Source organism: Diplotaxodon limnothrissa, linkage group LG13 (assembly GCF_057381915.1).
Source record: "Diplotaxodon limnothrissa isolate DT_005_m linkage group LG13, D_limnothrissa_male_GT1.1, whole genome shotgun sequence".
Lineage (NCBI taxonomy): Eukaryota > Metazoa > Chordata > Actinopteri > Cichliformes > Cichlidae > Diplotaxodon > Diplotaxodon limnothrissa.
Window position 1 is genome coordinate 11,806,351 of NC_140608.1, and position 17,569 is coordinate 11,823,919.

Below are 17,569 nucleotides of genomic sequence, written 5' to 3' on the forward strand. Positions count from 1 at the left end.
GCATTCCTAACTGAAGATTCAACATAACAGCGACCCTGATCAACTGTCTGTGTGGGCTTGATTGGCTACTACTGCCTACAAACCACTAATATTCTGTAAACAGAAGCTATCAGGGTGCTACGTTGAATATGAAGGATGTCCCACAGAAAGCAACATTCTGATATCCACCTAAAGCCTCCTTATTCAGCAACAGTGCAAGGAAAAAGATTACTGCTGGCTCAAGAGGTGAACCTTTGAGCAATAACTAACAGAGAGTGCAGTATCCTGTCAGAGTGGGGCACATAAAAGTGGACAAAACAAATACTTTTTTGCTTGAAAAAGCCAACTTTGTACACAAGTGCACACCCCTCCCCATACCCTGCTTTATATTGTAACATATAGATATAAAAGCAATGTGAAATAACATGTTAAGGATGATAAATCTGTAAAGCCGTACAAACTGATTTATTATCCTAAAACAAAAAGGCACCCATCTGATCCTTGCAATTTTGTTGAACAGGTCTCAGGGGATTAGAGTTTCCTCTACAGACATCACCATTTAACTATGGATATCTATTACCGCACAAGACTCTGGCACGGCACTACCATCTAGTGGGAACTGAAAATTATGACAATGCCGCGTATTAATCCTAGACTTGTCTCCCAGTAAAGCGAGTTAAACAAAATGGCCCAACGACAGTCTGTGTTTGAAAGGCACAAGGCTCGTGCAGTTCTGAAAAGAACCAGTGATCTCTGAAACATCAGCCCAGGCTGGGCCAGGGCCCGGAGTTTATAAAGGGGCTGAGATCACAGCAAAGGGGGGTAAAAGGGGAGACCAGATTGTTTTGATTGTGTTTTGGCAACGTAGCTTAACAGGATTTGAAGAACATCCCAGAAGGACGTTTTCTGCTCTCTGCCACACAAAACTACCTTTGACAGAAAGCAGATCATTTTAAATAGCAGTAGATCTTTCCCCCGTGTGTTAGTTCCTCTAAATCTGTTTTTAATGTACGACATCTCAGATTTTTATTCTTCTGTTCTTTCTCTGAGCAAATACACTATAAAGAGGTTAATCACATGTAATGACACAAGACTCGCAGCAGATTGGCTTTTAAATGCCAAATACGTGTTTGGTTTGATGATCAAAGAGTGAGCAAAAACTGCACACCTCATCGGCCGCATCCAATCGTGTAGCGCTTTATTTAATTGTCATCTCCAACAAATCAGATCATCAGCCGGCTGAGCCTCTGAGGAGCAGAGGCCTGATGCTGGTGCGAGTTCAATATCTGCTGTTTTGGATTCAGTTTGTTCTGAGCACGGTGTAGAAATGGGAGGCGAGGAGAGGGATGCAGAAGCTACACCGGTAACATGCAACATAGATACAATATACTATTTGCTGAAAAGGAAGAGAAATAAAAAAAAAACAAAAAAAAAAACACTTGCACTGCACTCTGGGTAATTAGACACCCATTTTCATTTTACTCACAATAAATCACTACCAGTGAGTAGTTAAAATAAAGTGGTGTTTTCCAATGGCAGCAGGGAAGGAAATACATCAAAAGTGTGTCACTGGTCATAAAAAAACATGGGAAAAAACAACAGAAGAGAACAAAACATGACAGAACAGAACATACAGTTGGACAGAATCCCATTACAGTAATGGAACTGTCATCTTTTTAATGCAACTCTCTTGTCAGCAACAAATGTAATAAGATAAAACATAACGCCATCAGCTGAGTCTCAGACATGGAGATAGTAGGAAAGCAAACAGAGGTAAATAGTTGTGGTAAATAAAACTAGAGTGTGAAAAACCTGTTGATTCTATTGAGTTGACAGAGCAGAAAGCGTCTGAATAATTGAAATGGCACAGACAAAAGAAGGAACTGGAGGGTACCTATTTTAAAACCAGGCTATGTCTGTAATGGACTGCTCACCGTAACAGCCTGTGACCTTTTATGGAAACATAGAATATTAACCTGAATTATTTATCCATCAGCTAACACATTCTGACAAGTGTCGCCTGCACATAGGTCAGGATGTATTTGCGTGCATTTCCTGCCTTAATGGTAATGTTGTATCTGCATAAAACATTCACTGATTTGATGTGGGTGTTTGCATAGCTAAATTAGAAAATTAACAGCTAGCAACCCTATCCATAACATTTGTGACCTATAAAACAATTGAGAAGAATGAAACAGCCTTAAAATATTTCACTGAGAGCATTCATATGTAAGTAAGAGGATAGGTTTCCTAATTCCTCCACCAAGCTGAGGCTGAGGCACAGCATGTGATCAGTACTCAGAAACTACCAGGCTGAATTTCATTAAACTAGGTGAAGCAGGTAAAGCACTGGCAGAACCTGAACCCATCCTTTATAATTGCAACATAGGGCACTTGGTGGATCTGCTCTACTTTCTAATGTTTCAAATGCGATACAGAAACAAGCCTGGTTTAGACTCTTACGCTTTCTACTTACATGTTAGCACTTTGCATTTCATTCACTGCAATACAGTCTCAGTTTGTGCAAATAAAGTGGTGATTCAGTGGTTAAAGCAAGATGAATAGACATTTAAAGATGGCAACAGCTACATTTTGACAAAGAAACAAAAGTGCTTTGACTTATGATCATACTATAATGGAGGTTATGGAAGCTCAAATGGGACCAATAACAAACACTTTCCCTAAGAGTATAATGGCAATATAATGTTTAAAACACAGATTCAGAGTACAAGAAGAACAACAACACAATGAAAGGCATAATAACCATGTGCACACCTATGAATAAAGAGAAAGACGAGACCCATAGGTTGGTCTTTGGAGTGAGAAGGAAGGGAAGGAAGGGTGCCAGTGGGGCAAAATAAAGGCACAGCTACTCACGTCGCTTGCAGCCGCACTTCTTGATCCGTTTGGGGTCTGTGATGTCATCATGACAAGCTTTGCAGTAGAAAAATGCTCTAAAAGTGACACAGTAAACATGTTTAGCGCTCCTATTCATTTGTCAACTGACACGGTTAGTGACCCCGCCGTTTGGCAGGATGGCCCAATTACCTTTTTACTTCTTTGGCATCACTAGCGATAAAAAATCCCAGTGTTCCCTCCTGCAGCTTGACATGGTTGCCCGGGTTGATGAGAATGCTGGGTAATCAAAGACATACAGACAAATAATGCTCATTAACATCTGGACATACACAAAATTCATGCACACAACATGCTAATCAAGAGGAATGGTACACACACTTGTTGAAGCCCTAAAATTGAATCTGGACTTTGCCGGGCTTCCTTTTTTGCATCATTTTAAACACATTATCCTTCCCTTTGTTACGTGTGTCTTGTAAGTTACCACAAACACACTTGCTCCTTCTGATTTGAGGCAATTTACTGATGCGATACTCACACGGATGGACAAAAATGTACAACAGTAATGATCGCACATTGAATTTTAATTCTTTTCTCTACGAAGTGGCATTGGATTGCCCCGGGGGTGGAAGAGAAGGACAGAGAGATACAAGTAGAGGGACGAGGGCAGAAAGAATTAAAATTATGGCCATGGAGTGGTTTTAGTCTCAGCACTCAAATGCAGTCATCTAGTCAGAACAGATGTTATGATGTCCACTGAGACACGGCTGTCGTACAGAGAATGTCCAGTAGGTGTATCTCAGTTAGTACTTGACAGTGGAATGCAAGGGAATGAACAGCTCTTTCTGTTTATTATACTGAGCTAATTCTTACAATTGAGTCTGCTCTAGACTCTGCTAGGGGAAAATAAGACTGGTCCAAATGTGTTGCTCCATTACAAATACTTGTAATGCATGTCTAGTTAAGTACAAACTGCTTTAATCATTTTCATTATATTTTGATTTAAAAGAAATGTGTTACTGTAATAAATAATAATTACTCGCTTCTTTTGTGATAAAGTGGGATTTGGTTTAATAGTCAAGGGTACTTTAAGTGATTGGCTGTATCATTCCCCATTAATTAGACTAAGACAAAAAGTAGACTCCACACACAAATATGCACACACGCACACGCACACACACCCCGGTCATTAATGGTTACCTGTGGGCAACAATCATCAATGAAGTGAGTGTGAAGTAAGATATCAAAACACTGTACCCACAAACCTTTAAGGGTCACTCTTTCAAAATACAAGCCCAGATGAAAGATGATCTTGATTCTTTTTTTTGTCTCATTCGCTGCTCTGTTTACATTTTAAGCTTTTGTAAATTTGCAACATTGATAAACGAGAAAAGCTCGACTGATTGTGTGTTACCAACTTGATTCACACTTACGCGTGTAATAACTATTCACGGCATTTTAGTCATTCATTTTGAAAGAGTATGTGAGGTCTAGATTCGGGGGAGAAGGGAACAAGTATATTATCGCACAACATCTTTCCTCTGAGCTCTGGAAAAAGGTTACATTAGGGAGGAAATTAAAAAAAAACTATTAAGGGAGCAATTGAATCCATATACATATTGGGATGTGATCAAATTGCACCAGTCATGCAGATCAGAATTTTCTTTCCATACTGCAAGAAGTAAAATAGCACCTAACATACGCTCAGATTGAATGGCCCCCAGAGAAGTTAACAGGCATTATATCTGGCATGCTTTTTTAGTCAAAAATAAAACAAAGAAACCAATCAAATCAAGACAGTTCCACAAACATTGCTGCCCAAATCTGAGATTTTACAGGTGTAACTATCCAAGACATTTTTCTTGAGTCGTGTGCAAACTGGTGAATAAAAGCCAAGAAGACGCATCAAAACCTCATATTGTGAGCAACAAGGCAAGCATCAAACACTTTATGTGATAGTGTCGTAGCATGCAGTTACCAAACAGTATGAGGAGGACAATAATAAAACAGAAAGGCATAGCCACTGCAGTACAGGTATAGGGACAGGTACGTAGATGCAGACGGTTGCAGTAACTTCTGTGCAGTTGGATTGTTTCTCAAACACCAAACTGACAGGAAGTGACCTCACTTAAGAACATCTACTCGAGAGACGCACGAGCATGACTGTACACGGTGGCTGAGACGCACAAAACTCCGCACTCGCACACGCACACACACTCAAAACACAAACTCTCCCTTCCGAGGTGATTGCACATACGCAGACGCGCATACATGCACAGATGGATACACATTTGGGAATGAGGACATGAGAGGGTGATGGGATGCAAGAGTGAAATGTGGGCCACATAAATAAAACTTCAGTTTGGATAAACCCAATGCTATCCAAAATCAACAGCTCCATGCCTTTTCTAGTGTCTTAAAAAAATCATGAAAAAACAAAGATTGGTGAGGTGCTGCTGGTATAATAAAACCATGAAAAACAACAACAAAAAACATACTGCTATATCAATCACCGCCTACAGCAGTGGCGTGTAATCAGTCATTTTATTTAAAGATTATATCCAAAGTTGTAGGATATCAGTGCCTATCAACACCATATCTGATGTCTGAGATATGCATACAGAAACTCCTCACTGTACTGTTCTGGTGAAGACTTTTAAACACCGATGAGTGGAAAACGTGGCTCGTCAAAGCTAAGAAACAGTAGGGTAACGACTGAGCGACACTGAAAAAGAACTGAAAGTGTGAGAGAAAGAAACTAAAGGAGCAAAGGAGTTTGCTTGAGGACAAAAATGAAAAGATCAAATAAGAGGTAGATATGGAGAGGGTGAGTGTTTGGCCTTGGTACAGCGACAACAGCAAAGACAAAAAGAAAAAAGAAAAGAAAACAGCACTTCTACAAACATGTCCAATTTATCTATCCTCTCTCTGCCTGCAAAGAAGTTAGTGCATTAAGCACAAGGGACACCATAAAAAGGAGTTAGAAAAAGAGGCCTGTGAGATAGTGTTTGGAAAAATATCCTTGGGGAAACTCCCAAAGTCAGAAGCTTTAAAGTGGTGACGATTGGGTGGAACTTTGGAAGTAAGATAAGGTAGAGGGCATACCGCTTTCGGCTTCTGCAAACAACAAGAAAAAATCTCAAATCAAACAGTTATCATGAATATAAAAGAAGAGGAGAATATAGCTGTTGCTAATGCTTCTCTGCCCATTTACAAGCTATGCTTTCATTATATGGCAGCGTGTGATGCAACTTTGTCTTTGTCTGAGGGCCTTGCAACTCAGAGTCATAAAAATGAAGAAAAAACAGTGTTTGAAGTTATTCATCTTTTACAAAAAGTACATAGAGGGCAGAGAATATGTTTAATAAAAGGTTTGAAAGTATAAATAAAATATTCTAGGGTGTCACTATAAAATGTACAAAAAGAAAAAACGTAAAAGAAAAAGCTCAACTACCTTGAAAGTGATTGGACCATGGACACAATTTAGCCCACTGGGTTATATAAAGTGTATTCAATTAGTATCAACTAGAATTTACATCATCTTTAATTAATATTAAATTAACCATGCAACCTCGTTAGTACACAAACATTTGACACAGGTGAATGGGGAAGGGTGAGTGGGATTTGGCAAATTGAGACTACTGAAAAAATGCATTTTGTGTCGTTATTGGTGATAAAACCAGCACTCATGTAGAGTTAGTGATAATCATAAAGACAGAGCAGGAGCACAGTAAAAAGTGCAGGAGACACATTATGTGAAATTTAAACGTGAAGCAAATTTGTTATTTAGGTGTGAAGTTTGTCTCTGAAAAAGGACCGTGAACATGAAGTTAATCCAGTGCAGTACCTAGTACTTCTCTGAAACCAATCACAGTTTAACCACATTTCAAGTTTTTTTTGTCCTGCATACCTGCAAGGTTTACCTAAAAGCTTGTGACCCGAATCCTTGGCCAATATCAATCCCATTTATTTGCTTTTTAAAGAGGGTAATAGCTCAGAAAAAAATAAATACTGAATTATTTATTATAGGGAGTACCTCATGGTGACACAATAATGCTCAAGTGTTCACCAAATTGATCTGAAAAATGAATATCAACTGCATAGATAACAAGCTGCAAAGAGGACTTGAGAGGAAAAGAAAAATCGAGATATCTTATTAGAAGATCTACTTTTAGCAAAGTACAGTGCAGTTCACTGTTATCACAGCTGTATCAGATGCTCCGGAAAGATCCGCTATACCAACCTGCTCTCTCTCTGCTCAGACTTGAATTCAATGGCAATAAGCAACAGCTTCAGTTTCACGTAACACAGCCTGTAAAACAAGTGCACTCATTAGAGAAGAGCAGGATATAAGCAGATGACTGATGTGTTCAAAAACCGTTAAAATCCACAGCCTTACATCCCAACACTCCTCTTTTTTGTCATTCTTACTTTGCATTATATATATTTTTAAGCTACCTACCATTGAGAGTGGTCGTGTTGATCAAAGAGTGATACTTACTCGCAGACCATGGGGAAGGAGAGGCCTACAAAGGCACTGGACAAATACTCTGTGTACATCTCATTAGCCACTCCTTCAAGGTAATACTTCTGCCATGTGTCCTCCTCGATCTGATAAAAAAAAAAATGAAACAGGGAAATGTCACATGTGTTGGTTAAGAAAAAAAAGTAAGAAAAAAAAAAGAACAGTTTTCCTTCCAAAAGCAGCCTAATCTGGTCAGCAGATGTCCCACTGCACAACATCAGCCTGGTCATTATAAGCTGATCTATCATCTTTATGACATGAGAACAGTTTTTTGATAGAAGCAAGCACCTCTTCAATTCTAAGCCGCAGAGAACACTGAACAGATTCCACATGACATGTCACACAATAAAATATGATGTGCCAGAATGACTGAAAACACACTAATGGAAGCCCGTCTCTGGACAGAGATGTCAATTTTTTTTTAGGGAATGCACTGTTTGACAGACCTAGTCCATGTGTCAGCAGAGAACCTTCTTATTTAGCCTATAATCCCTTAATAAATCACCTCATGTGCAAAAAATGCAATGTGAGAAATCATTCGTCAATAGTCCACTCTGTTACCTCAATAAAGGACCTCATGGAGAAGAGGTTGGCTAGCATTGTCGACAGACCCTGGGCCAGACAACTCTGCGCAATGAAGCCTGCCTTCAGCTCTGCCAAGCAGATAGCATCATCACCCTCCTTCCAGTTCCAGCTTGGAATATTCAGTAGATGGGCCTTCATCACATGAAAGTTAGAGAGGTCAGAAACACAGAAAACTGTATATATGAGTCACATTTCTTTTGGAACAGATAACATTAATACAACCCTCATATCTGCTTGAACTGGGAACTGGGTTAGCATAAAAACTGGAAACTGGGGTAAGCTAGCTTGGCTTTATGCGGTGGTATTGAAATCCAACATTCAGGATAACAAAAGTCCACTAATTAACATGATCTACCTCAATTAGTTCAAAGCTGAAATGCAAACATGTGAATGCAAATTAAATTAAACAGTTACAATAAACAGCCAGTTAGCTTAGCATACAATAAAATAAATAAAAACTAACTAGCTTATCCTAGAAATGTAGAGCTGTTCCTTTCCTAAAGTCAGCTAACTACTAGAAAAGTTAGCATCCTGGGTAAATCCCTTACAATGTACAAGTCTCAGTTAGTGTACCAGTTTCCATACATAAAGGGCATCATTCACAGCAATTTAAAAAAATATATACATATTTGCATATCTCCTTGCCATGTCATATGACAGATGCAGTGTTTCAGACACACAATTATTAAATATAAAAGACACATTTTCAAAAGCTCACATTTTCTCCTGTAATACTATTTACCATGCTAAGTGCTGCTCTATTAATTCTTCATTTAAAAAAGTGAGGTCCATTCTTCAGGAGCATGCACAGCATGTAAGCAGCTGAGCGAGTGGATGCTTTAAAAAGTCACTTATATGTCAAAGTTACCATGAATCCTTAAAAGCACCACATAGCTCTCAAGCTGACAGGATTGCCATTTTACTGCAGCCATAATCTTTCTGTGAGGAAAGGTTGGAGAGCGGCCAAGATGAAGTGAAGCAAACATACACTACACAATGCAGGGCACCGAGACGTCTCACCTTATTGTGATACTGCAGCATCTGTGTGATTATTCTGATCTTGGGGTGATAGTTCTTGATGGAAATGACCCTTTGAAAAACAGGCAGATAAAGTGAGCAAGGAAACATAACACCTCCGCAAGCCAGTTGTTACTGATTGTCCAGAAGAGAGAATACCTCATGATGTTGGAGGCATCTTCAGCATCAGGATCTGCACAATACTTGTTGGCTAGGATTAAGCAGGCATCTGCTGACTCGATCTATGTGTAGAGTACCAAAGAAACAAATATGACAACATTAAAGTGCACGTCTGTATTTAATAAAAAAGTATCCAATATACCAGATGGTTTAAATCTGCTCAACAACAACAAAAAAAGTATTTTCTTTCTTTCTTCTGTCCTGATATATTTTGGCTAAAAAATTGAAATGGATATCATTAGATTATCATTCTTCTGCATTTTTTCTTTACTCTCTTTGTCAGCTGAATTTATACAGTAATACGTTTATAGCCTGCTAATCAGTGACGCACACAACTGCAGCTAATCTGTGAAAAATGTTTCTACTCTTAAGTTCAACAACAGCTGTCAAAAATGTTAAGGATTTTCATTGCTCCAGGAGTCTCGCCACCAGCCGGTACCTTCACTCGGGCCAGATCATGAGGGTTGAGAACCGATCCCTGGTAGAACTCTACTTGGGTAAAATGGCGTTTGAACAAGGCTTCCAGCTCAAGATTAGGGGAAATACTAAAAAAAAGAAGATGGGTTAGCACATAAATATAGCTCCTATGCAATAGTTCGTTTGTTGCTAAGCTACAAAGGGTGAGAAAGACAAAATTAACTTACTTATGGAGAAAAACAATTTCTACATTGACATCATCCCTGTCCTTGTGTAGGAAGTCTTTGAGGAAGTTGGAGACACTTTCGAGGGTAATATGACCACAGACCACAATGTGCCTGAAAGAGGGAGGGGGGTGAAGAAATCATCTTGAGTGGGCAACATAAATCACTGCAGACACTGGCATGTCTCCCAGAGATAATCAGTCAAACCAAAGCACTCTAACATCTAACTCAAATAAAGACTGAAAAAAATATATATACATGTCAAGAAATGTCTTTTCGAAGCAAACAACTAACCGAATTATCATTTTTGCCATAAAAGTGAATATTTTCCTCGATGCAATGAAAGTGGTTAAATTCTGCACGACAAGTACAATCAAACACTCAACTCGCGACCACTTGAAAAAAAAAAAAATCTAAGATATAATCACACAGCCCACAGTGGTTGGACTGTCATCCGTTCTCAATAAAAAAAAATTGTCCCTTCAGCCAAACCGCCCCTTTGTGAGCTGAATAGATGTTGACAAAGACATGTACATCAATATGCTTGTGCTTTTACACAGAGCATTACTAAAACTCTCAAAATGATTTGGAGGCCTGTGGTTGACAAGAATTGTAAACAGGGCCTCGGAGTTTTTGACAGGTCTCTGGCAAGATTCGGTAGTGCATTACAGCAGAGGGATCTGTCAGAAGCTGTACGGGGCTGATTACAGCCGTAAGGGAGTGAGAAAGGTTTGGAACGGTTTGAGGTTTGAGGTTGTGTCCCTGTTTATCTTCTGACGACAATATAAAGTGATCAAGTTCAGGTCAACTTCATATTTATGCCAACTTTATGGACACTCGGGGCAGTTTGGATGGACATTGTTCCAGCAAATAAACTTGTGGTGCTTCTGTAACTCGAATATTTTAACATCCTAAATCTAAGAATTCAAATATTGGTGTTAATAAAAAAAACATTGCCTTTATTTTACATATTTCCATTGCATTTTATCCTGTTATATTAGGTTATCTTACTACTTTATCTCGTTTTTTCTTCCTAATAAAGTCATAGTCATGGCTGTTGGTATTAAAGGGACTTTAAGCACGAGCATTCAATAATTCTGATTTAATTCAATCACGCTAATGTGGATTTAAAACCCTTCATAAGATTAATTTGCACTATGGTAAGCTGAGCTACTCTGCTGGACTTACTGCTAAATGTCATTTGTGAAGTCTTATTGCCAAGCCTTGCACAGTAAAACCCAGACCTAATACTGACATAGATTAGTGTGGACACTCGGCAGACACCCTAATTACCCTATGGAGACCTGTAAGGCAATCTGTGTAATGACAATGGCCTTATCCACCACTTGATGTGCCAAGAGACAATTGAACCACTTTAGTTTTTGAGTGCCTGGGTACTGGACAGCTTTGCACTTAACACAAGGTGTATTGAGTTACTTTTTCAAAAAATAAAGAAAAAAAATTGGTGGTCATATTTGTTTGAAGTCCAAGTTCTTATCGTGTACATTTGTAGGAGAGATTTCTATTATCAAGTGCTTACACAGAAGAAGGGAGTCGTGGTGAACAGACTGGCCTTTAAAGTTGATGTCTAAAGCTGTATAAAGCATTATTGAAACCTGAATCAGTTTGGCAGGTTTAAAGGGAACAAAGATATTTATTGATGTTAGATGAGAACCATAGTCCAGATCATTGAGTGTTCTTCTGCCCTGTACCTGAACTGATGTGGACTTGGCAAAGTAATGCGACGGGCATATTGAGGGAATGACAGTTTGTGGATGTTACAGGATATAATGTTCTTCGCAGATGTTGCGTCTGTCCTTTAAGAGAATCTAATGAGCGGTCGTGATTGCATGGTTGGCCAGAGCTGAGCAAAGGGCCGTGTGGTCTTACAAGCTGATGAGCTGGGATGTCTGTGGGCAGCCAGCAGTATCTGGCACAAGAAGTCTCTCATTTTATGAAATGTTAAAAAAAAATTTTTTTTAAAAACCCACACACACACAATCAGTCATGTTTTCCTATTCAAGTATCCCGATGCTCGTCCGAGGGTAGAGGAAGTTTAAAGATTTATAAGGCAAATTATTTGATTCATGTGGGTTCAATGGAGGTTGTGGATCTTAAGCACAAACTTGGAAGTGTAAATGCATCTCCGTGACATGTGCATTTTTCTAAATAGGTTTTTAATCAGGGAAGCAAACTTTTCTTCCACATCTTGAACACGCCACTAATTTAGGTCCTTATATTTAAGATGGAAATATTCACTTGATATCCTTAAAGGTTTCCTACTTCTACTTAGTTTCCCTCTCTATCTCTGTGCCAAAAAAGGCATCAAGCTGAATACCAAGATCATAAGCTAGTTAAACAGGACATGGGGGGAAGATATTAAAGATAATTCAACCATTTATAATTACCCAAAAACTAAATATCTCCCTTTTTAGTCAACCTGATTGTGCAGTACAGTTTTAGCTAGACATATACAGAAAGAATCAAAGGAAAACAAATAAACATAGCATTTAGAGGGAACAGGTTTCTTTCTTTTAACAAGAAACCATAGACAACAACTCAGAAACTAAAAAAAGGTGTGGCACAGAGTCACATTAATCAAATCCAATGGGTTTTACAGAGCATGCACACAAGAACATGCAGCCAGGAAACATCTCAGGATGTCACTGGGGATACACTTAATACAGCGAACAAACACAGAGCTCAAACGTCAGCAACAGAGGTCACTCACTTGGTACTGCTCTAATCCTTAGGGTGACGAAACTTACTGCAAGAATCATCTTTATGAAAATGTTGCAGTTTCAAAATCTGTGTTCCCTGTTTTGGTGTATCACCTTTCAGGGAACTTAAAGAAAGGGAGGAATAAACACCATCTCCTGTGTTTAATGCCAAGAATCAGCTAGGTGAAATGTTACCAACACTAGCCAATCAAATTAAGCTCACAGACATAACGTACTTAGTGCATTTTGTCATTGTGTAATTACATGAAATTGTGTTGGAACCTCAACTAGGTGCATGTTTTGTGAATATGCAAATACGTGTTAATTCCTGACACTGAAAGTCTCCGAGTCTGCACGCTTCAAGTTTGTAGCCTCGATGGAGGACTTTCAAAGTTGTGTGTCAGAGTTCAGCCAGGGTTGAAGCCAGTTTTCATGCCAAGTCCTCTCTTGAAGTTGGGGCTAATGGAAACCATAGAGTCATAATGGAAACCACAGAGCCCCGAGTGCAGTGGGCGCCAACAGAACGCAACACTTGTCATTATTATATCAGCGCACACAGGCTGAGAGCTGTCATTACGCTCACGGGTGTATGCTACACTACACAGAGTACTATAAGCAACGCTAGCATGAAACAGAAATCCAGTTCAGATCCAATCCAACCTTTCACTTCCAAATAAGTTTTGAAGGCCTGGTTCAAATGACAGCAGCCAGGCCCAGAGATGAAATGAGGGCTACATTTAATAAACTTCACTATGTATCATGACTTCATTGTTTGTGAGCTCTGTAATCAGGCAGATACGTGTAATCCCCTAATCTTATTTCCAAGATTTGGAGGATTGTGGGCTGATAGCTGCGAAGTGATAATGCACTGAAGCCCAATGAAAATCCTAAATCCACATGGCAAACCACTTTTTCATTTGCATTACATCCTATAAGCACATATCCAAATGAGAATGTAAAAGAATGTAGCTACTCTTGAGTCTTTGATGAATATCTTCCAATTGTTACAATATGTTTGCACTCTAACCAGAAGGAGACATGGAAGGGGGGTGTGGATGGAGAAAATAAAGTGTGTTGGAGAAACTATCCACGATTTTGACAAGGGCTTCTCTCAGCACCCATCTGTGAGCCTGGGTTGAGGTCACTGGCCAAACATAACATTTCATCAATCTTATCTCAATGACAGGCAAATGTTACTGCACAAAGGCTTTTTTTTCCCCCTAACGTCTTGTTCTACTGCTGACTCCTCAGAATCTGCTCCGCTGAACAGAATGACTGAAACTGGTGGGGGTGAGATTGGAAAGAGAAACAGAGTGAGAAAGAGTAGACAGCAGATAGTAGCAGATGCTGGCTGCCGTACAAAATTAGAAGAAAAGAGACTGAGGACAATGAAAAGAGCACTTTCCCTGTTCTGTATACGCTCCCTTTGGATTAATTTAAATCTGTGTGCTGAATATTTCAAGGTTTGAGCCACAAGGAGGGAAGAGGAGAAGAGAACTTCACAATAAGTATTGTGGCACGTTTGTACAAACACTATAATAACCACAGTGTCACATATACTTCACAGTGTACTGGAGCCTCGGCTGCGAGAGGGCAGTCGCACATTTACATAAATATGAGAGCCTCCAGAGATAAAGTCCACCATCACCACCACCACACACACATAAGAGCCAGGCGGGCATCAACGAACCAAGCAGGCAAAGCAAGCCAAAAGCAATTGAAAGCCTCCAATGGGAACGAGGCATCCAGCATTCAGGGTGTGGGAGCTGACTGAAGATCAGGGCCAGAGTAATGTCAGGCATTGATGATGCGATGCGCTAGCAATGACAGACAACAGAAGGATGACTTTATCATCCATTTAGCAATTAATGACAAAGCCACAAGACTGCAGGTCATAGAGAACATGCCCGATATGATGCAGTTAAGGAAAAAAGTAATTCCACAAAGCATGCAAAACGAATTCAAGCAGGGAAAAAAATGCATATAATAATTTAAAAAAAGCAAAAGTAAAGAGAAAAACAAAAAAACAAGAAAAGAAATTGTATCCTGCAATGCTCATTGAGATTGATTCTTAAAAAAAAAGACCACCAATAATAATGCACTTGCAGATGTTTAAATCTTTCTATTTTTTTGTGAGAAAATGCTTTAAAAGCGGATAGTAGGGATTTCATGACTGTTTTGTTGCTTTTTGATTTGGATTCTAATTAATCCCTGTAGGCTAGCCTGTATTGATGAGACACACTGGGCACACGTTACATTAAATAGAAGCACCACAGGTTAGTTTCCTGTTAGGCTAAAGTGTAATAGTCATGAAAGCTCTATTTTCCAAATTAAATTAAAGCGCAACACAGGATGTTTCAAGGAGGACACAGAAAGAAAATGAAAAGCACACAAATGACTTTAGGAAAGCTTTGAATGGAGGATAGATAAAGGCAGACAGAGGAAGAAGACAGAAAGAGAAAGACTGAAAGAGAGAATTAAAGGGCATGGACATGTGTGTCCTATTGGCCAAGGTCTCCAGTCACGCAGTGTGACTTGACATAATGTACCTTTACTTTAACTGCGTTTAAACTTTACCATTCTAAAAAAGTCAAGTTAACTAACCCCCAGTAACTACCAACTTCTGGAGGTGTACCTTAGTCACACAACCACACCTTGTCTGGATTTCAACTTACTTTCTGCCTCGTGTCGAGTTATAACTCCCTCCGAATTTCTTCCGATTAAGGATGAGAGCAGCAATTTCTGGCACGTAGCGAGCAAACATGGCCTACATGCATGGAATAGAAAAAAAAAAGAAAAAAGCATGCAGAGAGGGTTCTACCGCACACAGAAAAACAGCAGAACCATCTGGAATACTTACTTTCTCCCATTAACCGCACTATAGGAACCACCATATTTCTTGCGGTTTCCTATTAACTCTATGATTTCAGGGACGTAGCTGGCAAACATGGCCTAAGGAGAAGATAGAAGACAGAAGAAGAGACTAAAAAAGAGACTAGTATGGCGCAGAGTGGGTTGTGGAGCGATTGGTGCGTGAATCCAGATTTCTGAGGATATAAAAAAAATATTAGCCTGTAAATCCCATCGCTCTCATTACCTGGAGAGACTCCCTAAAGTTCACAAAAATCAGTGGAGGGAAAAAAGAAGTAGCCCCAGTGTTTAAAAGTTCAGAACGGGTTTGGTTAGTGGGCAATAATTTTGTTACAGCTGACAGCTAGTCAGTCTGCAATTAACACCCAAAACCTTTCTTTGGAGAAAAGCTGAGGAAGAATAAAAACCTATGTGCCATGTTTTGTCCAACAAACACAGATGACCTGGCAGGTTGATTTGAATAGGCACACCTGATGGTCCACAGCTGCAAAACACATTAAGACTCATTTGTTGGGCTAGAAAATGAGCTGGATGCATTTTGCAAAGGTTGACAGCCTGTCGTCCCAGCACAGAGTTATGTTTAAGCTCACTGCTTACCAGTGGCGTATACTCGCTGGCGTTACTCGCGTAGGCTTGCATCTACAGTTAGCAACACAGAGATGCCCTTGCTCGGTAAAAGCATACTTCACTCGTGCCTGGAAAAAATGTACTGTTACATTACCAGGAATAGTGTGACATTATGTGAGTTTGATTTTATCCTTGGCTTTAGCATACCTTCACCCTGGAGTCATTGCTAAGCCACTGCTGCTGAGAGGAAGCAGGCGGAGGTATTCGCCTAAAGACTTCCAGAACTCGCAGCACTAAGAAAACCTTGCAATCTATCACCATGGTCACAATATGGTACACATCCACACAGCTGTAGGTCATCAGTGCATACTGATAGCTGTCTTTGTACAGAATTTGGCTAAATCCTCCAGTCTTTGCGAGCGAAGACGAAGGGCGTGCGCGCTCTTCTGTATGCGACCGTGTGTTCGAGTGCTTACAGGTGTTTGCGTTCATGCGTGTTTACATGTGAGTTACTGTACTAGTGTCAGCCCAACGGGACGTTAGATCAGAGGAAGGTAAGAGGGCAGGTTGTGGGAAGCTGCCGTTGCTATGGTAACATTCAGGCTGGCCTAAGCTTCATCTCCCTGCCCCTGTGTTTGTTGGAATTGTGGGAAGAGACACGGAAGGAGGGGTGTCCTGAAACCGCAACTGCTTTTAAGAGAATAACAACATCATCAGACAAAAGCTTATAATCTAATCAAACAAATATAGGGAGGACACATAGGGGGAAGAAGACAAAGGAGCACAATGATCTGTGACTCCAGGAGACAAGATACAGTAGGCTAAACAGGAGGATACAACTACACTGTGACAAAGATATAGCATGTACTGTCTAGGCAATATAGTTCTAACAATATAAAAACACTACACTAACATGTTATACAGTATAGATCATTCTAAATATTAACATCACATTTTATTTATTTTATTTTTAGACATTTTAAACAGTTCTAAACAGTTTATTGATGGGGGCAGGCAGGAATTTATAGGGAAAATGGGATATAGGGAGAATAAAAAGTCTGATTTTACCAAACCGCCAAGGATGAAGAAGACCATAAAGAGGCGCCCCAAGGTGGTTCTTGCATAGACATCCCCGTAGCCCACTGTAGACATAGTCACCATCAGCAAGTAGACACATTCCCAATATGATAGTGACTGGGAATTTTGGAAGTTTTCCCAAGGATCCCCTGAGTTTTCCACCTAAAATTGACAAGGGAGTGATGCAGAAGGATCATTAGATACAATTCGCACAACCAATTTGTAAACAGAGTTTTTCTAAAAAGAAACAGTTTCCTGAGATTTGATTAAATCCAGCTGCAAGTGTGCCAGCATTCATCTCACTTTGTGACATCGTCTTCATTTAGTGAGCCTTGACTACCATCTAGTGGTAAAATCATTTAATACCTCACGAGTACGGATTTTCACTTTAAAAGCATCTGGCTTAACTGAAACCAACACTTTGATCAGAATAAAGGGAAGGTGAAGGAGGAGGCAGTTTTATGCTCCATTTTATGTGTTTGTAATATTAAATACCACATCCCTAATTTTGGTTCACAGGAAAGTTCCAAGGGTTAAAAACCCTATTTACA

The 17,569-nt window shown here is 39.6% G+C and overlaps 1 protein-coding gene across 6 annotated transcripts in view; it reads right to left on the reverse strand.

Annotated features, from left to right (window-relative positions):
- Window positions 1-17,569, reverse strand: part of kcnma1a (potassium large conductance calcium-activated channel, subfamily M, alpha member 1a) — a 149,125-nt gene that overhangs the window by 34,016 nt on the left and 97,540 nt on the right. For 5 of the 6 annotated variants that reach the window (XM_085369805.1, XM_085369802.1, XM_085369804.1 and 2 more), the window contains exons 8-18: window positions 17,010-17,180; window positions 15,364-15,455; window positions 9,787-9,897; window positions 9,582-9,687; window positions 9,122-9,204; window positions 8,966-9,035; window positions 7,922-8,077; window positions 7,337-7,446; window positions 7,079-7,147; window positions 3,028-3,114; window positions 2,857-2,933 (exon numbers count right to left, since the gene is read on the reverse strand). In XM_085369805.1, coding sequence (XP_085225931.1) covers window positions 2,857-2,933; window positions 3,028-3,114; window positions 7,079-7,147; window positions 7,337-7,446; window positions 7,922-8,077; window positions 8,966-9,035; window positions 9,122-9,204; window positions 9,582-9,687; window positions 9,787-9,897; window positions 15,364-15,455; window positions 17,010-17,180 — 1,132 coding nt within the window. Of the gene's footprint in view, window positions 1-1,465; window positions 1,475-2,856; window positions 2,934-3,027; window positions 3,115-7,078; window positions 7,148-7,336; window positions 7,447-7,921; window positions 8,078-8,965; window positions 9,036-9,121; window positions 9,205-9,581; window positions 9,688-9,786; window positions 9,898-15,363; window positions 15,456-17,009; window positions 17,181-17,569 lie in introns of all 6 variants that reach the window. The other variant, XM_085369803.1, reaches the window with a different exon arrangement.